The 15,153-nt window shown below is 37.7% G+C and overlaps 1 protein-coding gene across 3 annotated transcripts in view; it reads right to left on the bottom strand.

The window, feature by feature from the left end:
- Positions 1-597: 597 nt before the first annotated feature.
- Positions 598-15,153, bottom strand: part of LOC115218385 (probable dolichyl pyrophosphate Glc1Man9GlcNAc2 alpha-1,3-glucosyltransferase) — a 53,100-nt gene continuing 38,544 nt past the window's right edge. For all 3 annotated transcript variants that reach the window (XM_029788166.2, XM_036508234.1, XM_036508233.1), the window contains 10 exons: positions 14,668-14,774; positions 11,892-11,959; positions 10,449-10,572; positions 9,543-9,646; positions 8,738-8,858; positions 7,578-7,717; positions 6,101-6,240; positions 4,276-4,373; positions 2,291-2,363; positions 598-860 (listed from right to left, as the gene is read on the bottom strand). In XM_029788166.2, the coding sequence (XP_029644026.1) occupies positions 614-860; positions 2,291-2,363; positions 4,276-4,373; positions 6,101-6,240; positions 7,578-7,717; positions 8,738-8,858; positions 9,543-9,646; positions 10,449-10,572; positions 11,892-11,959; positions 14,668-14,774 (1,222 nt within the window). In that variant the 3' untranslated portion in view covers positions 598-613. The remainder of the gene's footprint in view (positions 861-2,290; positions 2,364-4,275; positions 4,374-6,100; positions 6,241-7,577; positions 7,718-8,737; positions 8,859-9,542; positions 9,647-10,448; positions 10,573-11,891; positions 11,960-14,667; positions 14,775-15,153) is intronic.

Raw genomic sequence — 15,153 nt, 5'->3', positions numbered from 1 at the left:
GGCAAAGTGGCTGAGTTCCTTTCAAGAGTTGGGCCTCACAGAAGCAATGACTGAGACCTTTGTCTTTATGTCATGCTTGAAAAGACCCATCACGCCAAGCAATATTGCAGTCATAGCAGAAACTGGCACGTAAAAGCACCTGTTACACTCTCAGAGTGGTTGACGTTAGGAAGGGCATCCAGTCATAGAAAACCATGCCAAATCAGAATGGAGTCTGGTGCAGCCTTCCAGCTTACCAGCCCTGGTCAAACTGTCCAACCCATGCCAGTATGGACAACAGATGTTAAATGATGACGATGCCCTTCCTGTTCCCAAACCTCACCTGTTTCCAATCAAGGTAATATTTCCCTATGGCCAGACGTGTTTTTCACAGAATATTGGAAACAAACAATGCTGCTTATATGGCAATGACAATCATTAAAACAATGTCAAAATAAAGTGGCAAACACACACACATACACACACTCACAAAGAAAGGTGCCATACAAAAGAACTGAACCTGAAACCACGTGGCTGGGAACCAACCTTCTTTAACCACACAACAAACTCATTGACAGTCATTAAGAGAAAATAATTAAAAAAGAAAAGAAGACAAAGGAATGTGTGGTCAGTTTTATTTATGCTTTACTTTGCGTACAGACGATCCAGCGATGTAATGGTAATAGAATTTCAGCCAGCTGTAGAAGAGGCCCAGACTGCAGTAAACAGATGTCAGCATGAGTGGAAGGAATGGAAGCTTGACGTTGAGTGCAGTCAATGGAAAAGCTAAACTGTTGAAGAATTCAAGTGGTAAAATACCCAGAAGGTAGATGCTCTCAAATGTACACAGGAGCGGCAGTTGGAATCGTTTCGAAGTGTTTCTGTGGAGAAGAAACGCAGGAATAAGAAAACAAAGTCAGAGAGAGAGAGTGAGAAACTGAAAGACAGGCAAGCGGAGAGAGTAAATGTGTGAGTGTATGTATGCGTGTGTGTGTATGTGTGTGTGTGTGTGTGTAAACATGTGTACATGTATCTGTGTGCACATGTGTGAATTCGTGTATGCATGTCTGTGTATGCATATGTATGTGTGCACATGTCTGTATGCATGTACATTAGCAGGTGTGTGTGTGTGTGTAACATGAGTGTGGTGATGGTTTGAAGGAGTGATAAAATTTAACCCATTTTTGTTATCCTATTTCTGTTGAAACACCTTGAAGGAAGGACAAAATGAAATACATTCAGGCCATCTGGGCCAGCATTTTCCTCTCTGTTCCATCTGATTGTTACCAAACTCAGCAACGTGATGGAGACACTACATTCTCACTGCAAAATTACACTGTACCTTCATCAAAAAAGAAGCACAATGTATATCTAGGACTATATTATCCAATGTATCTAGATAAGGGTGAAATGGTCATGGTTGAAACATTTTAGATCATAGGTCTGCACTGTCAACATTGACTGAGGTTAAATAACAACAACAACAACTACATGAGGGAGCAACTACGTGGTTGCACAGACAGCTAGAAATAGCAGCCAAACCATCCCATATCATCTTAACCTCTTAAGATAGACATTTTTTTTTCAATTTCCATGTAAAAAATAACATTTTTTAAATTATTTATTTTGAATCTGTATATAAGGAAGAATAAGTACACAAATTATTTTGGATCAGTTATGATTTATTATTATGAAGTTACTGATAGTTAAGGATAGTTAATGATAGAAAACGGGAATAAAATCATGAACAAAGTATATTAGAAATTACTATTTGTAAATCTCACAGCGTGAGATATTCAGCAACAGTACTTTGAAGTAAAGATTATTTGCCAACATAACATGGCAGTCCTGGTTTAGGATGAATGTTGCTGTAATTTAGCCCCAGGAGACATTGTCTCCAGCTGGCTCTATGACATGATCTGTGTCCTTATAAAAAAAAAAAAATATGACACAGATCGTGTCGTATAACCAGCTGAAGACGATGTCTCCTGGGGCTAAATTACAGCAACATTCGTCCTAAACCAGGACTGCCATGTTATATTGGCAAATAATCTTTACTACAAAGTATTTTGGGTTAGAAATGTGTGACAGTTACTGCAGAGTACAGTGAACGTATATTTTCATTCAAATATATATTCACTAGACATCTCTGAATGAAAATAAACGAGATATTATGTTAAGAGATTAAACAAAAGAAATGGTACATTGGATGATGTGGTTCAAGACATCCTTAAATAGACAAGTTCACAGGTATGCTTGACCAGGTTAACCTTAGGTTAAATGACAACAAATATATTAAAGACTGACTTACCCATGAAGGTTTGATAATGACAGGAATGCAAATAAAGTGTATGCCAACATGAGGCAAATTTTGATTGGCGTCTCTGTAAAAGCAAAATAAATGAAAATTCCAATATTCAAAAAATTCAGAACTGGAGAGTTAAAAAATGTTTGGGCTATAATTCCATAACTTAATTGTTTATACATGTGGACCCCAACCATTTCATTACCACAGGTCATTACCACAGGTCCTAAGCGTTTGGCCTTTCTGCTCAACTGAGTCTATTCAAACTAATTTTCTTAATCAACAAGAAGCTCAATCATCATAAGTCACCATCACCCTCTGCTTCCTTGTCAAGTATCTCCCTTGGTGACCCCACAGGTGCTGGTGCCACATAAACAGCAACCATGCTGATGTCATGTAAAGAAGTAGCCATACCGGCATGACGTAAATAAGCACCCATGCCAACATGTCCAAAGCACCCATGTTGATGCCACGTAAAAAAGCTCCCCACGCCAGTGCCACATGCCAGCACTACATAAAAAGCACCCAGTACACTCTATAAACTGGTTGGCATTAGAAAGGGCATCCAGCTGTAGAGACCCTGTCAAAAGCAGACAACTGGAGCCTGGTGAAGCTCTCCAGCTTGCCAGCTTCAGTCAAACCGTCCAACCCATGCCAGCAAGGAAAACAGACATTAAAGGAGGATGATAATGATGATGACTTTTTGATATGTGCACAGGCTGCATTTAGTAAAATACCAAACATTCATATCTATCTCTATATTAAACTGGTATTTAGAACATAAATTGCATAAAAATACGATGGAAGGATTTTAATTTAAACAGAAGCAATTTAACGCCAGAGGATTTTGCATCACAGATCTGGAGACATTTTCATGAGAGTTAAAACTTTAAACTTCACTAAACACAGAAACATCCAATTTTACTAACAAACTGATATTATTTATTGGATGCATGCAGGACAGCAAGAATCCAGACAATAAGGTAACAATTGAGTTTCAATATCATCATCATCATCATCGTTTAGTGTCCGTTTTCCATGCTAGCATGGGTTGGACGGTTCTACTGGGGTCTGTGAAGCCAGAAGGCTTCATCAGGCCCAGTCAAAATCTGGCAGTGTTTCTACGGCTGGATGCCCTTCCTAATGCCAACCACTCCGTGAGTGTAGTGGGTGCTTTTTACGTGCCACCCGCACAGGTGCCAGACAGAGCTGGCAAACGGCCACGAACGGATGGTGCTTTTTATGTGCCACCGGAATGAGGGCCAGGCGAGGCTGGCAATGGACACGAAACGGGGCGGTGCTGGCAACGGTCACGAAACGGAAGGTTCTCTTACATGCCACCGGCACTGGTGATAGATTTAACCATGAATATCTGATTGCTGTATTTGATCAACAAAAAGGAAAAGACATTCTCCAATAACGTAAAAGAACAGTGATGAGAATGTTCACATCTGAATATAGGTGCAGATGTGGCTGTGTGGTAAGAAGTTTGCTTCCCAACCATATAGTTTCAGTTTCAACCTCACTGTGTGGCACCTTGCGCAAATGTTTTCTGCTATAGCCTTGTGCCAAGCAAAACCTTACGAGTGGGTTTGATACACAGAAAATAAAAGAAGCCCGTCATGTATTTAAGTATGTGCGTGTGTGTGTGTGTGTGTGTGTGTGTGTGTCCTTGCTCTGACACTTTGTGATAGTTGTAAATAAATATCACCATCATGCAAGCAATATCCTTCATTCTAAATCTTCCCTGGAAACATTTCTGGTCATGAAGGAAATATTACCTTGCTTGCAAGTAGGTGAGGGTTGTGATGGGGAGGGCATCTGGTGTAGAAAATTTGCATTAACAAGTTTCTGCCTAACCCATGGGACCATGAAAAAGTGGGTGTAAATACAATTATGATGACTAAGAGTCTGCCAGAATGTATTGAGAATGAACAGGTACATAATGACATCATTTATATTAAGATTTTAACAGTTAATTCACAGCTTACCTGGTTTGGTGAATAAAAGAGGGAAGAGAGAATAATGTCCTGTAGTGGATACCATTAGAAATACTCTAGCATACTGTTTCTGGTCCATCACCAATAAACTAGAAAGAAACAAGACAAAACAGTTTAGACTTGGGGCACCACATGTAGAGAGGTGACTTTTTTTTTCATTCTTTTGCTTTCTTCAGTCAGTGGTCTCTAGCCATACAGGGGCACCACCTTGAGGGCTTTGGTTGAATAAATAGATCCTGGTTCTTATCCTGTTAATCTCTTTTTGCACAACCACTAAGTCATGGAGATGTAAACATCTACTAACTGTCAGGTGGTGAAACAAAAACATAATGATACAAACATACATATATGTGTGTATAAAGGGCAAAGGTCATGACTGACCATGGGATTGCACCTAGAAAGTTCCCCTCCAAAGCACAAGTCCAGGCAAGATTGTTTATAGAAGACCAGCAGCCACCCATGCATATCAGCCTCCCCTTTCTATGCCCCCAATCTTATCTAAAGGAAAGGCAAAAGCCAGCACAATTTGGCACCAGAGACATCGCAACTCATTTCTACAGCTGAGTGAACTGGAGTAACATGAAATAAAGTGTCTTGCTCAAGAACACAACATACAGCCTGGTCTGGGAATCAAACTCACTACCTCATCATTGCAAACCTGATGTTCTAGCCACTGAGCCGATGATGATGATAGTAAGATGAGGATTCAGATAGAATCAGGTACCTGAAAAGGTTTGCACCAGGTAGAATTGGGTAATCTCTGTGGTTCCAGCCTATGATTGGTGAGAGTTGAAATATCAGATAGGATATTTCCGTTGTTTACACAGAGAAAACCAACCCTATGAGTATTTAGCGCCAAAGGGGCTGGTTCAAATCATGCATTACTGCTGTATTCTAGGGATATTCTTTTATTTTGTAAAATTCTCATCTGATGATTACCATCTTTTATAATGGAGTAATGTTCTCATTCTTCTATTAAAAAGTTACATAAGAAACAACTGTAATGAGCTGATAATTATCCATCGTCTGTTATTATTCATTTGATTATATATATATATATATATAAAAAATAGAAATATGTTACAAAAAGAAAATAGAAACTAGACGTGGAAAGTAAGAAGAAAAATAAGCGAAAATGCACATTGGAAATCAAAAAAAGTAAAGGCTTTTTATGAAAAGTAACGATAGATACATATTAGATGAACTGAGGTAGGAATAAAAGTAATAAAAGTCATTATTGTGAATTGTTAAAGATGATTTAAAAGCATACCGGTTTCGTAAAATTACTAATCATTGCTTTGAATACACACCGATTACCGTGTGCATATATATATATATATATATACACACACACACACAGACACACGATGAGCTTCCACATAATTTCTGTCTACCAAAACCCTGACAGGATTTAGTCAGCTTGGAGTTTTAGTAAAAAGTGTTGCAGAGCTGAAATGAACCAAGAACCATTGGTTTGTGAAGTGGCATTTTGGGCCTATTGCTTCAAGCTAACCAATGTCTTGTAAGAAGAATTGGTAGGAAGAAACTGTATGGTAGTTCTATCACAAATGTGTGTGTGTGATCATATTTGTCTTTCCTCAGCAGAGTAAATGATGTTGACCCATCCATATCCCCAATGACTAAGCAGTTCAACAACAAGAAACTGATAGAATGAATAGTAGACTTAAAACAAGCACCAGGATCGATTCGTAAAAGGCTTATAACCCCAATATGGCCAGAGTCCAACAAGTGGAACCAGTAAAAGAATATAAGACTATCTTTTAGAATAAAGTGCAATAAGGGAAAACGTTTTTACCTGAGAGGAAGAATGACCATCAGAATGGCTTTCTCGTGGACATGCCATCCAAACATGTAGGAACCAAAGGCACATAAAGCTACAGCTTCAATCAGACTTTTACCTTTTTGGGGCTTTATCCAGATACTCAGTAAGACAGGCTGAAATGTAACAGATATTAAAAATCAGTTAAAAATTACTAGTATTTTGGTGTTGGGGTCTTCTACAGTTCTCGTCTTGGTTGTTATAGTAACAACATTTCAGTCATTGTACCCATCTGCTTTCTTCAAGTGTGTGCTGTATTCTCTTTTCATCATCATCATTTTAACATCTACTTTTCCATGCCTGCATGGGTCAGATGACATTTGTTGAGGCAGGTTTTCTACTGCTGGATGCCCTTCCTGTTGCCAGCCCTCACCTGTTCCCAAGTGAGGTAATATTTCCCCATGGCCAGACATGTTTTTTTTTTCATCAAAGACAGGAAACAAACAACATAGTTTATATGGTGGTGATACTAGTTTACAAACATCCCATAATGTCTAGACAAGATGTACACATAAACACATGTATATATATATAGAAACATACACATACATATACACACACAAGATGAGATTCTTCCAGTTTCCCACTATCAAACCCATTGACAAGGTTTTGGTCAACCCAGAGACAAGGTGTCACACAGCACCATTCCCAAGGTGCAACATGGTAGACTGAAGCCAAGACCACATGGTTGGAAAGTAAGCCTCACCATAACAGCCACGCCCTTTATATTCTCAGAATACCCTTGACTGGGGTGGCAGGGGAGATAGTATTCAGGGACAGAAAAAGAGAGTCTTGCATTAGAGGAAAACATGGATACCTCAAGTGGGGAGGGAGTAGAGAGCGAGGGGTGATGGAAAGGGAAGACAGTGGAGATGTGATGGGGAGGGTGTCAAGTGGCAATGTTAAATGGGAAATGGATTAAAGTCTATTACCTAAATAGTCCATGGTGGAATTTGAACTCAGAATGCAAAGGGCAGAAACAAATACCACAAGGCATCCAGTTTCATGTTCCTACAATTCTTAACATCCCACCACCCTAGATTGATACATTTTTTTTGACCCTGGAAGAATAATGGTCAAAGTTGAACTTGGAGGAGTTTGAACTCAGAGCACAGAGAGTCAGAACAAACACTACAAGGCATTTTATCTGACACTCTAATGACTCTACCAGATAAATCCTTGACATATGCAAAGATGGGATGGTCATGGCTGGAACACCATTGATGGCTTTCATCACAGGTCTGTTCAATCAAGCCTGACCTTGGGTCAAACAGCAGCTTGTTATATCACTTGTTGGAGTGTGAACAAAAATAAAAACTGCCAAAGTGCCATCACCATCTTCACCACTTGATTAGCATCCATTAAACCAATTTTTAAAACAGATAATCACAAACAATTAATAATATAGCCAGTGTGTGTGTGTGCACGCATGCTTGTGATGGAGTATACTTACAAAGATTGCCAAAAAGGTCAGCAACAATGTTATATGAGGTGTAATTGAGGGCAGCACAGTGTGATGGAACTCTTGGACCAAACCTCCAGTCATCAAAGAGCTATCAGTTTTGTTGACGTGAATAAAACCGGTATTTTGGCCTGAAGAGAAAATAAATAATACAATAACAACACAATAAAGACACACACACCATATAAGTTGCGTCACCAATTTAGTGTTAAATCATCACCATTATTTAGCATTTGTTTTTGTGCTTGAATGGGTTGGATGTTTGACAGGATACATGAGCCAAAGGGCTGCAATAAATCTTAATGTCTTCCTTGGTATGGGTTCTATAGTTCAGTGCCCTTCCTAATACCAACCACTTTACAAAGTGTACTGGGTTCATTTTTTTACATGACATCTGGCACTAAAAGATCATCAAATAACTTGCAAGACAGAAAAGGAAAAAGCAAGGAAAAGAATGAAAAATCATCCTTTGACAAAGTGGAGGAACAAAATCTCAGTACAAAATTTTTTCTCTTCATAGTTTTAGCTTTGCCCCAAGGATAAGTTATGCTAGTTTTTCATTTAAAATCAATTAAAATCAGGTGTAAAATAGTGTGACTTATAAACCAGTAAATATGGTACATCATCACCATTGTTTTAGTCTCCAATTTTCCTTGTTTGCATGGGTCAGATGAAATTTATTGAGGCAGATTTTCTCCAACTGGATGTCCATCCTGTCACCAACCCTCATCTATTTGTTTCTAAGCAAGGTAATATTTTCCCTTGACCAAACACATTTTTTTTCTATGGGAGATCAGAAGCAACCAGAATTGCTTGTATGATTGTTTGACTGTCATGCATACAAGAGCTGTATAAAAAGTTTTGGGCCTTCAAGTCTTGTACCTTCATCAGAAGTCTTGTACCATGTTTTGCTTTTTTGAGGCTCAAGACTTTTCATACACCCCTCATATAAGCTTATTTCACTTTCTCTCAACTACATCCACTCACAAAGCTTTGTATGGCCCAGAACTGTAGATACTCAGCGCTCAAAGTGCCACAGAGTGGGTCTGAACCCAAAACCATGTGTTTGGTAAGCAAACTTCTTCAGTTGTGCTCGTGCTTTTGAAAAATGGTTTTATGGAAAATGAAAATATCAAAAGAGAAGCTCTTACCAGTATAAACGAGGGCTTTATCTGCAAAATTATAGAGAGCCCAGAAGTTGGGGGCCCAATATGCGTGGCTCAATCCTCTTTTGAATGGGAAAAGCCGAGAGAGAACTTGATAAAGTTGTTTCTGTAAGAAGAGGAGAAAATGAAAGACAAATGTGAAACAGAAAATAAGTACCTGTTATATACTGGAGATCAATTTCATTAAATAAACCCTTCCTTTACCAATATGTGACATTGTGCCAATATGAGAAGACAGTGAAGGTAGGGGACTGAGATCAGAAAAAGTGTACCCAATGGCGTATGAGAGGGAAGCTCTTTTGTTTAAAATCATCATCGCTGTTTTAACATCCACATTTCCATGCTTACATATGTGGACTGAGTTTATTCAGAACGAAGCGTCGAATGAGTATAGAGCAGTAATAAGAAATGATGTTATGAACTTCATTAACTGACAGCTGTTTCTGCTCAAGTTGCAATGCACTCATCGTTCAATGTTTGTATATCACCAGAAGCATGGAATCTAAATCAAACTATTCTAAACAATACATGTAACTCCCAGTAAATGTATTGAGTGCACTTTCTTTCATTCACTCATATATATATATATATATATATATATATATATATATGTGTGTGTGTGTGTGTGTGTGTGTGTGTGTATAAGAAAAGGTAGAAAATGCTAAAATAATTTTATTATGAAGAACATTTTAGTACTGGTTTCAGTCTGTGTGACTTTTTCAACTTAGAGTAAGCTGTATTTAAATGTCAAATAAAAAGAAGGAGAATATTTTCTAAGGCCAAAACTTACCATATAAATGAATGGTCCAAAAGAGAGCCCAAACACACTAATAACAATCAAAGACAAATAGACCAGTTTCATAATGGAAAAGGAATGCCACAAAATCTTTCCATCTGCAAGAAGAAAACAAAAAAAAGGAAAGGAAATGAAACGATGCCCTTTAACGACCCAGACATTGAGCTTGAAACGATAAGTAATTTCTGTTATAATGGTGAAATATTTACAACCGAAGGTGATTGTAAGTACAAATTTAGTAGTAATAGCTGTAGGAATTAAACCTTTTGATATCAATTATAATGAATTTTGCTCTTTTATAGTATGTTTGTATATGTGAAGATATAAATATGTGTGTGTATATGTGTGTACAAGACAACCTGTACTGGTTTGGATGTCACTATAAAATTCACCCCAGATGCACAATAAAGTGTTTGGAGAATGAGCAGAGATGGGGGGGGTCAAGAGATCCATTGTGGGGGATAAGATGACCAACCTAGCCCTTTGAAAATGGTTGTGGTGGTAATAGCCGCAGCAGTGGTGGAGGTGATGATAATAATGAGACACACACATGCGTGTGTGTATGTGTGTGTGTGTGTGTGTGTGTGTGTGTGTATATATATATATATATATAATATATATATATATATTTATAGACAGGCTTCTTTCAGTTTCTGTCTACCAAATCTGCCCACAAAGATTTGGTTGGCTGATAGTTATAGTAGAAGTCACTTGCCTAAGGTATCACGCAGTGGAACGGAACCCAGAACCAGGTGGTTGGGAAGCAAGTTTCTCACCACACAGCCATGCCTGCACCTACTGATTAAATATTTTTTTCCTTCTCATCTGTAAATTCAAATGAACACACACACATAGAGGTATCATAAGAGAGTGCTTGAAAAAAATTCAAAAAATACGAACCACTTGTTGATCGAAAACAGTAACACTTGAGCAAGTACACAAAATATGCTGGTGCTATGTAGAGGAATATGTGTTTGAAGTTTAAGAGAACAACAAACAAGAAGGCGCCACGGAGAAATTTGCCCTGCAAAAAGGAAGAGAGAGATGTTACTTCCTGGTGTTAACTTTCACCTGTTTCCAAACAAGGTAATATACTTTACCATGGTCAGATATATTTATGCAGAATATTGAAAATGAACAACACTGCTTGTGTGACAATGATATTCATTTACAACTATCAGATGATGTCAAAACAGACACATGCACACACACACACACACACATACAATGGGCTTCTTTCAGTTTTCATTTACCAAATCCACTCCCAAGTATTTGGTTCGCCCGAGGTTATAGTAGAAGACACTTATCCAAGCTGACAGACAGCAGGACTGAACCCAAAACCATATGGTTGGGAAGCAATTACTTAACCACACAACCACAGCTGTGTCATGTGTGTGTGTTGGAAATCAACTTCTGAATGAGTATGACCACTATTTACATTATTTACATTTGACAGATATTTGTCATCTTGTTTGTTGTTAACGTTTTGGCTGATATAACCTCCAGCCTTCATCAGGTGTCTTAAGGAAATTTCGAACCTGGGTTCTCATTCCTAAGGTATTTTTCGATGTTGTTGTTGTTGTTATTATTATTATTCAGGTCACTGCCTGGAATCGAACTCAGGATCTTGGAGTTAGTAGCCTGTGCTCTTAATCACTATGCCATACTTAGACACATATATATTACAGTAGTAACTATGGAAGACTGGTGGGACTATTATTAAAGATTGGTCGCTATTTAGTATATAATTTAGTTATTGCAGGTTTACTAGTAATACCAATACAGATGTACATAGATTTATGTGTTTCTTTGTTGTAGTTTAATTTTGCAGTTAGTGCTTAATCCTGCCTATATTTAAATTGAATACTGTTGTACATAGGGTAAATGTGTTTGAATGTTGTGGGGTTTTTTTTTTTTTTTTTGGTATGTTTGTTCCCAAACAACACTTATTTTAGTACTGTTGACACTACTGGATTGAATTGTACTGCCCAAGTGTCGAAATCATAATGATATCCGTGAGGCAGCTGATGATGGAGGTATGTTGGATTGTTGATATGGCTGTTTTTGTATATATGGAATAGTATTATAACACATTGTTTTGATATATATATGACAAGTTTCCTTTCAGTTTGTTTCTGTCAAATTCACTCACAAGGCCCAGGGCTATAGTAGAAGACATTTGCCCAAGATGCCGCATGGAGGGATTGAAGTCAAGACCACATGGTTGGGTTGCAAGTCTCAACAATAAACAGTGTGCTTTTGTCAGTTTAACTCTTGAAATAAATTAATATTAATTTATCCAATTTTATAATAATCTGTACAGATATAAAAATGGTGACTTACTTGGCGGATCCGGACCAAGGATAACAAAAGAATTCCAAACAAGAATCCATTATATTGGAAATGGATGTCTGTGAGACAGAGAATGAAGGAAAACAACAGCTGACTGGAGATGTTGTATGGCCAAATGGACAGGGAGAATAAATAGGTAGATTTACTTCACTACTAAAATGCACTAACAAGGGAACTGCCCTATGGTTGATCAACCTGCTAGAAATAGCAACCAAATCTCCTTCAAATCAAACCTTGCAATATCTTAAACAAAGGAAGGAAACAGGACTGGATCAAGACCCAGAGAGGCCCTAAGCACTTAAAAAAATTTGGTGACCCCATATATATGTAGTTCAAAATATAGACAACAGTAAACCATAAAATTAATTTTTATTTTACAAAATGAAACAAAACTGACAATAAGATGGGAAAAAAAATGTTTATTTTTGTATACTTCCACTTTATATTTGATAAAGTTTTTTCCTACTTTTTTTAATTGCAAAGTCAGATTCTCAACATTAATCTTACACAACACATCTGCTTCTATACTTACGAGAGATAAAGCATCCTGAATATTATTTTAGCAAAGTTTAAAGTGATTTCTTTTGTGCCGTAAGCCATTTACCATTTCTGTGCTCCCCCCCCTCCTTCCCTTGATGTCCTAAGTATGTGCTTATTTAGCATTATGGTTAATCCAGCACTTGCAGGAAATATCAGATATCTGATACCAGTCGTCTCTGGTACAAAAAGATGGGTTGGTCATGCTTTGGAATGTCTTTGTTCCTAGATCAACTTGATCAGGACTAACATAGGGGCTAAACAACAGCTACTGGTGGGATCAAGGGAGTCTTTATGTTGTTACATGACCTGCTAGAAATAGTAGCCAAATCTCTCTCTCTACACTACTCACTTGACCAAAAGTGCTGGATAATGAAATCTCTGTTTGAATAGTCAAGTGTGGAACAGCTCTGATTAGGGGTCTGCTTGATTGCACTGACCCGGGGCCAAACAGCAATGGCCACAACTTTAAGCAATTATTTTGTTTCTTGTTTCACACAGACTTAATAATTACACAATGTTTCCAACATTCTAGTCATGGCTATCCCCTATTATTTCTGGCCTCTATCTAAGATGTAGTGATCGTGTATATCCATCCATTTCTACAATGGTAATGAGAAGTTTGAGGGTGTTTAAACTGCTGTTTCAAGCAATTCAAACAACTGTGCAGAGGATACAACACATTATATAATCTGACTGTGTCAATATTATAGAAAAGAATTTTTATAGCTCTTTATCAATTTCATTAAATATCTTCATTAAATTTCTTCCATCTTTCAGCATTCAAATTCCTCTGCCAAATGTAAAGCTTATCATTCCCATTGCTCTGTTTTATCTCATAGCTTTGAGATTTCGATGATGCTGTCTATTTTAAGAATGACATTGTAGGGTAGGTGTGAGAGGCCAGATCTTGCCAGTCTGACCATAAAACAGGTAGAAAATTTTGGGCCATATGCAATCAGTTTAAACTCTGAAGGGTTAAATATTTCTTATTAGAAACAAAAAAAAAAATGAAGGAATTATTGTTTTCAAATTATTAATTATACTTGTTAATTTTATTTTAGGAATTTACATGATGAGGATCAATAAATTATCAATGGTTTCATGAAGGGGCCAATGCTAGAAGTTTGCCAAGGCCATTCTCTTTGATGAGGTTCTAAGACCTAAACTACATCATTAACAGTATAAGCTAACAAGGGAGCCTATATGAGGATGCTTCAGCTTGCTAGAAATAGCAGCCAAATCAGTCTCCAGTCACACCTTAGTGAAATATTGGATGATGTAGTCCCAGGTACACTGGAGTGAGGACTGGACAGTTATGGCTAGGTTAGGACACCTTTAATTCTTTAGAACTTACACAGTCCCTATCCAGCCCAAATATTCAACCTGATTTACATTCAAATCAACCAGATCTGACTGCTCCAACCTACCCTTCAATGCCACTCAAAAAATATATTATCACATCATCAGAATCGTGATGCTATGATGATACAGATTGATTCAATAGAATGTGAATGAACGAGCATGACATTAGACAGAGTAATCTGAATTCTAAAGAGTTAAACAGAGGCCTGCAAGAGCCAAAGCAAACTTAAGGCTAAACAACAACAGCAACAGTGGAGGCGCAATGGCCCAGTGGTTAGGGCAGCAGACTCGCGGTCGTAAGAATGCGGTTTCGATTCCCAGACCAGGCATTGTGAGTGTTTATTGAGTAAAAATATCTTAGCTCCACAAGGCTCCGGTAGAGGGTGGTGGTGAACCCCGCTGTACTCTTTCACCACAACTTTCTCTCACTCTTTCTTCCTACTTCTGCCACAAAGCAGAGGAACCATGGTGTGGTAAACTTTCAGACCCTAGTCTAGATTGCGAATCCTCTGTACCTCAAGATGGTTCACCTGTTAAAAGCCACCGTTTACGGAATGAGGATAACAATGTAGCTTTCATGCCCGTGCAACCGCCAGTCTATCGTGTGGTGAATCTTCAAGTTGCCACACACATTCTTAGTAGCTTAGAGTAGGCTTGAATTAAGAGATTATTCTTTGTGGCTAATGGCGTGAGTCCTGATTGGAAGAAGAAAGAAGACAACGGCAATAACAACAACAACAGAGCAACAAAATGAACAATTGCAGATAGGCTGTGATAGTTCTTTCAAAAATTTAAACAACATTAAAAATGAGGTGTCACATGCTTCAACTGCCCCTACTTTTGTGGAGCTCAAACAAAAGGATACGATCAACAAGGAGAAGTCCAAAATTTGATAAGATCAATACGGAAATCGCAAGGCCAGTGTTAACAAGAGTATTTGTCTTGTTGGCTTTATGATAACCATGGTTTAACCTGTGAAAATACAGAGGAACATTAGAGAAGAAAAAAATTAAAACAATTAGGCTTAAAATGGTTTCAGAAGTGAAGAATTCATAGAAATTTTAGAATTCAGATTACTCTATCAAATTACATTTTTATTACTTATTTATTCACATGGCTTTGGATTATCTTGTAACTTTAAGATTTTGATGATATTTATTTTTAGAATTACAGAAATGTACTTGCACAGCAAGTGACCTGATCTGAGATCATGTGCTGGAATGAAAACAATTGCAGCGTGGAAAGCCATTTAAAACACACAAAAACTGTTAGATTCACTTCAACATTTAAATTTAATTTGCCAAAATATTTTCATCACTTTGAGATCATGACCTGTTCACTGACAAGTGAT

This window comes from Octopus sinensis, linkage group LG13 (genome assembly GCF_006345805.1).
Source record: "Octopus sinensis linkage group LG13, ASM634580v1, whole genome shotgun sequence".
NCBI lineage: Eukaryota > Metazoa > Mollusca > Cephalopoda > Octopoda > Octopodidae > Octopus > Octopus sinensis.
The sequence above is the reverse complement of the archived record's forward strand: the minus strand, read 5'-3'. Positions and strand labels throughout refer to the sequence as shown.